The sequence below is a fragment of the Rhagoletis pomonella genome, unplaced genomic scaffold (genome assembly GCF_013731165.1).
Source record: "Rhagoletis pomonella isolate Grant_MI unplaced genomic scaffold, Rhpom_1.0 Rhpom_scaffold_02061, whole genome shotgun sequence".
In the NCBI taxonomy this organism is placed as follows: domain Eukaryota; kingdom Metazoa; phylum Arthropoda; class Insecta; order Diptera; family Tephritidae; genus Rhagoletis; species Rhagoletis pomonella.
The window spans coordinates 8,366-15,870 of NW_023460615.1; the positions used below are offsets into that span (position 1 = coordinate 8,366).

Sequence of the window (7,505 nt, forward strand, 5' to 3'; positions counted from 1 at the left end):
CCAGAAATGTCTGTCTGGCTGCGATAGGTACTACCTAAATAGGTCCAATTTGGCTTTGTGTTGTGTTTTTGGCCAAATTACTTTTGCGTTTTGCGCGGTGCCTAACCCTGATTATCTTGACGAGTCTGATAGATACTCATTTTCTTGTTACGATTGAACAAATTCATAGTATCTAAGAGGAAAATTGGGGTGGTGTGCCGAGGGAAGATGTCTCAAACATAGTGAATATGGTTAAGGCAGCTTGGGCTATCAATTATATCGATTCGTTCAATTCAGCGCAATCGGATGGCACAGCGCATGCCTATGCTGAATAGGTATATTCTCAAGATGCTTGCCAGATGGTACTAAGCTTGAATTTACTCCGGCGTTGAGCAGAGTAATAACCGATCTATAGGCACAACATTTGGCGGAAATAGAACCACAGGAGCCACATGCTAGGGAGGCGTACTAACCTCGAATATTTCAAAGGTTTTGGGTTAACATTTATCTCAAATAAATTCCTACCAAGGATAAAACCAATTAGCAGAATCAATAGAATCGGTACACCCGACCTCTTAATACATCCTTTATCGGCAGCGGTGATTAGCGTACCTCAAAAAGATCTTTCACCGCAACCCATGCACATTCTCATTCAAAGCGTGGCCGCAAAAGGACGCTCTCAGATTTAGTGAAATAAACAATTTATGTCACGCGTTATCCTAGGTTTTCCGACTAGAGAGGAATCCGATGTAGGTCGGCGAGTGGCGATAGATGATACATACATCTACACTACTGTTTCAAATATGGAACCGACGCGCTGATCTCTACTCAGAGGACCTGCAGATTAGGCAGTGTCTTCCAAGCCTCCCTTACAAATGAATTATGGACCAAACGAGATGACTGTGGGGTCTCAAGAAAAATCTTAAATTAGAGTTCTTACCAATATAATCACAGGACACTCTGCTATTACACCGTTGCTCAAACGATGTGGAGTACCAACAAGTGGTCGATGCAGAAATCACCGCAATGAAAACGTGAAGGAATCAATATCATAAATTCCATTTGGAATTCCAACAACTTCAACAGGTCAACGCTCTGATTGTTCTTCATTTTCTATTTGTTCCGAGGTTCCTCTCCGGGTTGGGGAAATGTGGCTTTTCCTGACGCTTACTTTGAGAGAGCATTCATAATGAACAACTAGAACGCCTCCTAACCTAAACCAGTGTTGGCGCTTAGCCAGCGGTCGATTAGCCTGAAAAAAGACCTTGCAAGTTTGCATGTCGGAGTTTTAGCCCAGCATTCGTTGAGCCGAATATAAGCCCATCTCTGTTAGTACAGACGGCTGCAAGTGTGTCCTGCGTAGTCAATTCAAAAGGCATGCAGTTTCATGCAAAGTAACTGTGTCCTGGAACACAGATCAGCTTGATTTGGAAGTAATCTTAGGCGAGTGAGAGAGAAGGCAGGCATACTCTGACCAGATTCGATCATACCAGGAGCGATTCTAGTTCTATGATTGCCGCTTGGCTATCAGATCAAATAAGGAATTGCCCTTATAATCGATAATATAATGGTGCGTAGTCAGTCTGCCTGAAAAAGAGCTGTTCGGAGCCAGCGAAGAAGTCGAGGTTTATTGAGATTCCCGAGTCCTCACATCTTGGACCTCGAACTGCGGTAGCAATGTCTACGATCAGGCGTACTCCATCTGTAGTTAGCTTGCAGACAAAGCATAGAAAGAAAATTCAAAAATAATGTGTAAGTCATATGATATGCAGTAAACTTACTAGTTTCTTCAACATTTACTCAAAGACCTGGCTATGACTGCTAACCAGACATCGCTGCCTGCCAACGTCGTATACTTTCGATCTAGGTATTGTAGGGGACAGAAGTGCAGGAGTTGTCAAACCAAGGAAAAAACATAAGAATACGTTATCTTTTCGACATGATACGAGTCATGTTGCTTGGTGTGGCTCAACTAAAAGATGGTCTGCGTTCGGCGATCAATTAAATCCCTACAGTTATATTACACTTTGCCAAAGAGACGAAGAGTTAGATAAGTCGTACCCAACTCTGGTGGAACTACGGTCTATGTGTCGCCTTACGGGTGGGCCAGCTTAACCTATTCTAGCTGATTCAGAGAGTGCTCTCAAACTTTTTCTCAAACATTTCCCTTTAATTTTTATACCTTGATTCAGTGTTAAACAAGTCGCGCTAATAGTTCCTCAGTAAAACGTTTATCATCTTTATATTGCGATCTACACAAGGGTTAAAATGCTCTCGCTATCTGCTCTTTGCTTTTGATTTTGTTAGCCTCTCTGCTGCTCACAATTCATTGCGCACAATTAAAGCATCACCACAACATTTTACTTTCGTTTCGAACGACTGCATTTTGACGCTGCGGGTCTCGTGTTCGATTCAAACCAAGCTTTGATAAGACGACATGTTGCACTACGGATTCCATACGAATTATGTATCTTGTATGCTTGCACTTGAGCGACGGACATACCATTTTCATTTTCTACACAACCATGCAATCAACATTTCACACTTTTACTACGCATCGTTCGTCAACAGCTCAGCTGTGCGTTGTGCTTGGCTTGCGTGCATAGATAGCGCGCTCGGGCGCGGCAATGCGCGTGTTCAAACCATCCGCCTGTGTGTGTGTGCGCCGCGCGCAATTGCCGACAAACGTGTGGTCGCGCGCAGATACGAACGAGCGACACTGACAACGTCACTCTTACCGATAGCTGTTGGCTGATATGAGGCGCATCGACAATTATTGCTGCCACTTGCTGGGGCTTGTGGCTGGTGCTGGTGCTGTTGCTGGTGCTGCTGCGAGTTGCTTCTGTGGTGGCTTGAACGACCATGCTGGCGAGGAAAGTGCTAAAGACTACGATGACTGCACGTTGACGACGATAATGACAATTAGTTACCGACAACGATAAAGACGGCCGCAACCGCAACAGCAGTCGGCGCTTCGTTAGTTTAGTGAAATTTTTGTTTGCCTTTCGATTGATGTTTGCTTGTTGCGCGTTTGTTGCTCGGGTAGGCTGGTTGGCAGCGCAGTGAATGCCCCAATCGTCTATGTTCCCTAACGAAGAGATTTAGTTGCGCGCAGAACGCGAACGAAAACGAACCACAGCGGTATGAACGCGGACTAACTGCAGAGAGAAAAAAAGAAAATATTAAACGAAACAAAGTTAAGTGAAAAAGAAAATAGGAACAAGTTGCGCGAATGCATGAAGCATGCACGGCATACGTTGATTAATGCAGATGGATTTTTAATGGCTCTGAACAGCAGCGACAGGAGTGGCAGTCAATAGCCAACAGAGGCGCCAGCTCGACAAGTGCATAAGTGACTTGAGTGAAAAAGCGAAAAATAAAAGTAAAAGTGTTGCGCGCGCGCCTGCGAAGGAACTGTAAATGAAAAGCATGCGCCAATAAACGCAATTTCGGACTTGCACTAAAATACTTTCGTGTAATTTGTTGTTTCGAAATTAACGCGTAATTCGCTTCCACGCGCACGCACGTGAAAAACAATATGGATAAAACACATCCGGAAAGGGCATCGGTTAGCCCCATTTCTCCAGGTTCGCCCACCGCTTCGCATGCATCCTCCAGCGCCTCAATTAGCAGCGCTCACAAGACGCATGGCGTACAAAAGTTTTGCTCTAAAATCCGTCATAAAATCGAGGATAATATTGCACCTCGTCTCACCGGTAAACTCTACAAATCCCACAAGCATTCAATATCGATGAGCTCACTCAGCATTGCCGAGTCGACCAGCGGCAAATACACCGCCATCGGCAAGCAGTCCACTTTGCCTACGCTGCCCGCAAAGAAGGGACAAGATGTGGGCGCCGCGACGTCGCCGATGTCTAACGCACAGCGTCGCATCACCGGCATGTTGAAGCATCAGCGTCAGCGCATCAGTAAATCTACAAAGACACTCAGCAAACGTGAAATATCTGCGCCGATAGGCAAAGTTGCGACTAATTCCGGTATTATTTGTCCGGCTTTAGAGGGTAAAGGTGGTTGCGTAAATGGTGCCGCCATTGCACAGGCATCTTCCGCGACATCTATGGCGCCTTCCACGCCCTATGAAAGTGGCACTTATGTGGATAGCGATGAGGAATATCAACTGAGCTTGAGTTTGACCAAACAGTCACTGGAAGATGAAATTTTCGAGGAGCTTGAGAAAGTCGCGCATGATGAGTCGGCACTGAATGCAGTGTTAAAAAATTTTGATCGTCTGCTCACCGATTACAATGGTGACCCAGTGGTGGGTGAAGTAAAGCAGACAACACCGCATGTGGAATGCGATGTAGCTGTTGTGGAGGCGGCAGCCGCAGCGCAGTTAGAGCTACTGGCCTTAGAGCCGCCGATCGCATTTGCCGATGGTGAGATTGAGCGGCAGGAAGACAATAAGGATGAAGAGAAGACAGACGGAGCTAATCGGTTAAGGGAAGACGTGACCCGCGCACTTCGTAAAACAAGTTTAGACACAACAGAAACATTTTTGGAGCCGGTCGAGTCCACTTTAGAGCCCAACAATGTTTCGACTACTGCGGTGACTCCGCAAGAAGTGCTTAAATCGGAAGGCGCGACAGCATTGGTGCAAAAATTCGCTGAGTTACAAGATAAGCCAGCAGATGCGGTAGCGGCTATTCGTGCGACTAGCAGTCACCCATTTCCCACAGTTGACAACGAAAACTCATCGACAGTAAGGACGGCGGCCACTAGCAACACAACTAGCGCAAGCAACACCGCTGTAACCGCTACAGAATCGACTACAGATCACATGACACCACCACAACTGCCTGTGCGTCCCAAGCGCTTGGAGAAATCTAAGTCTTCGCTGGCCATACCCAGACGCAATGTCTACCAATCACCGGATACGCCTACGCTACGCAACATACGCTATGCTTTAGCTACGCGCGCACGCTCCAAATCAGTTTGGGAATTGACACCCAACTCCGCAGCGGTTGCGGCAAATAGTAAAATACCAATTTTTAAAGCGTTGCCATTACAAAAACGTAGCAATAGCTTCTGCAGCACTTCCTTGACGGAAGTGGTTGGCAAGGAGAAGCTGCCAAGTCGTAACAATTCAACGGTTGCTGTGAAACCAAATGGTGTGGGAATGAACAGAACACCGTCTGGAAGCAAAGATATTGTCGCCGCACCGAATAGTCAACGCCGCCAACTGACAAAGGAAGCACGTTCTGCCTCAGCGCTATCGTTAGCTGGCAACAAGTTACGTTCGCGTTCTGTTTCAACAACGCGCACTCAAGCGCACACGCCTTCAACCACTCTTATACAGCAACAACAAACCCAGACAGTGGCTGGCCAACGTGGCAAACGCAAGTCGCTGCCTAGCGAAAAACTAACGCGCACCAACTCACGCCTACAAATGGAGAGAACCAAATCTTCAATCGGCTTTAATTCAGGCGCACACGCAACAATGTCTCCACGGCGTACGCCCTCTAGCACCAGTTTGAGCGGCAGTTCGGGTAGCGGAAGTGTATTGCGTGCCACCACGGCGTTGAATTCAGTAAGCGCGCGTAAGCTGCAGCGTAGTCGCGATGAACTACTCGACAAGTGCTTGGAGAAGGGACAGGAGATTTTGCGCAAAGTGGAATCAATTAACACGGAAGGTGGCGTGCGTAAGACAACAATGGTGAGTAGCAAGGCAGGGGTAGCGGCAGTGACTGCTTCATCGCAATCCAAACGTGCTGGTGCGGCGACAGTGACAGCGCCGAACGCACGTACGAAAGTGAAAACAGCAGGCGCTGGCACTACAGCGCAGGCAGCTGGTAAATTAACGAAAGATGCGTGCAGCAACGGTACTTTGCGACGTACGCGCGTTTCCAATGCCACCACCTCCACCGCCGCCGCTCCCCCAGTCATGGGCGCTGTCACGGCCACAAAACAGTTGAAATATGCGAATGAGGAGAAAGTGCCACAGCCACAGCTGGAGTTCTGCAAAATAATACCACCCGTATTGGGTGAGACATCCGATAAGCACATCGAGTTGCTGGTTAATGTGGTGCAGGCAAAATTGACTGCGCCGCCCAGTGCATGCAAAACAACTGGCGGCGACGGCGACAACGGCGACACTACACAACAGCTGTCACAACACCAAGCAATAACAAACTGTGGCAAAGAACAGCATGCGACCAAAGTAGCGACACCTTCATATGAGCCGCTACAATCTGCAGCCCACGCTGAAAAGCTAGGCGAAGCTCAGGTTGATGAGCGCAAACATAACAACAACAACGAATCTGACTCAGATGACTCAGGCCACATATCGAATGAGAATGATACGACCATTCATACGCTATCCACATCCACAACGTCCAGTGTAAGTCTTTGCGAATCAGATCTGATCGAGGAGGAGAAGGTAGAAACAGCAGCTGCGACAACAGCCTACAAGGCAGCGTCGGGCAAATCAACGAAAATTTCCGAACTCTTGGAGAAGTTCGAAAAGCAATCGCTAGCCGCCGAACAGTGCGGTAGCATCCCACGAAGCACACCCGCTAAAGTCTGCACTGCGACACGCGTCGCACAACTCGAGGCCGTACAATGCATACAAACACAGGTGGAGTTCTATCCGACCTACAGTAAAGAGGTAACTATTAGGTTGCTTTAGAGCGCCGCAATTTCCGAAGTACTCGTACATACATGAGTGCTTTAAACCTGAACGCAAAGTATAACAGAAACGAACGAAGCGCTAAAATATTCGAGTAATAAAATAAACATCCAACCTTCCGCAGAACCATACTTCAACCGGTAGCCATCTCCTTAATTTCTCTGGTGAAATTGGTGCATTTAAATGTTAATATTAATTATATATACAAATGTATGCTTATTAAATCATTTATCAAATATAAGTATCTACCTATCCTCTCTGGGACTCTACTCTGTATTGCGATTCATAGTGCCAAGCATTCGAGTCCGAATGAGTTGCTTTTCGAATCGCAATATAGAGTAGGCCCCATGGTTTTGGCTCTATAAAAGTCCAAATCCTGTAGCTTTTGCATTTATTCATTTGTTTTACCTATTGCCTTTAACTTTTTATATATCTATCTACCTTTGCTTACTATAGTATATAGGTCAATCCAGGTTAAATCAGGAACATAAAGGAACAAAATTTAAAAAAAAATTTTCGAAAGTTATGCAAAATTTAAAATTTTTCCCAAATTTCCCAGATGTTGGAAGTTTATTTTTTGAATACCACAAACACTATCGATCTTTAGTGATATTTAGGGCAATAAAGAAAAATATATAAAAAAATTCGAGAATTAAAATAAATTTCAGAATTTTGAAATTAAAAAAAAAAAAATTAAAATTTAGACAAAAAACACAGTGGCGGTCAAAATGATGTTTAGTTTCTAATATTTAAAATGCTTTTTAAGCAAACATTTTTTTATATTTATTTTATAAAAAAATGGTTTATGCTCTAACATAAATCATACTTTCAAACTTTATACAAAATTTAGAAAAATTCCACAAATTTGTTCCTAAATTTC

The 7,505-nt window shown here is 45.3% G+C and overlaps 1 protein-coding gene across 1 annotated transcript; it reads left to right on the plus strand.

Moving 5' to 3' along the window:
* The first annotated feature begins 2,951 nt into the window (after positions 1-2,951).
* Positions 2,952-7,281, plus strand: LOC118753034. The gene has a single exon (XM_036487881.1). It carries the CDS (start codon positions 3,518-3,520, stop codon positions 6,623-6,625), a length of 3,108 nt encoding a protein of 1,035 aa, XP_036343774.1. The 5' UTR covers positions 2,952-3,517; the 3' UTR covers positions 6,626-7,281.
* The last annotated feature ends 224 nt before the right edge of the window (positions 7,282-7,505 follow it).

Coding starts and splice junctions, on each gene's coding strand:
- LOC118753034 (XM_036487881.1), top strand. CDS start 3,518: ATGGATAAAACACATCCGGAAAGGGCATCGGTTAGCCCCATTTCTCCA.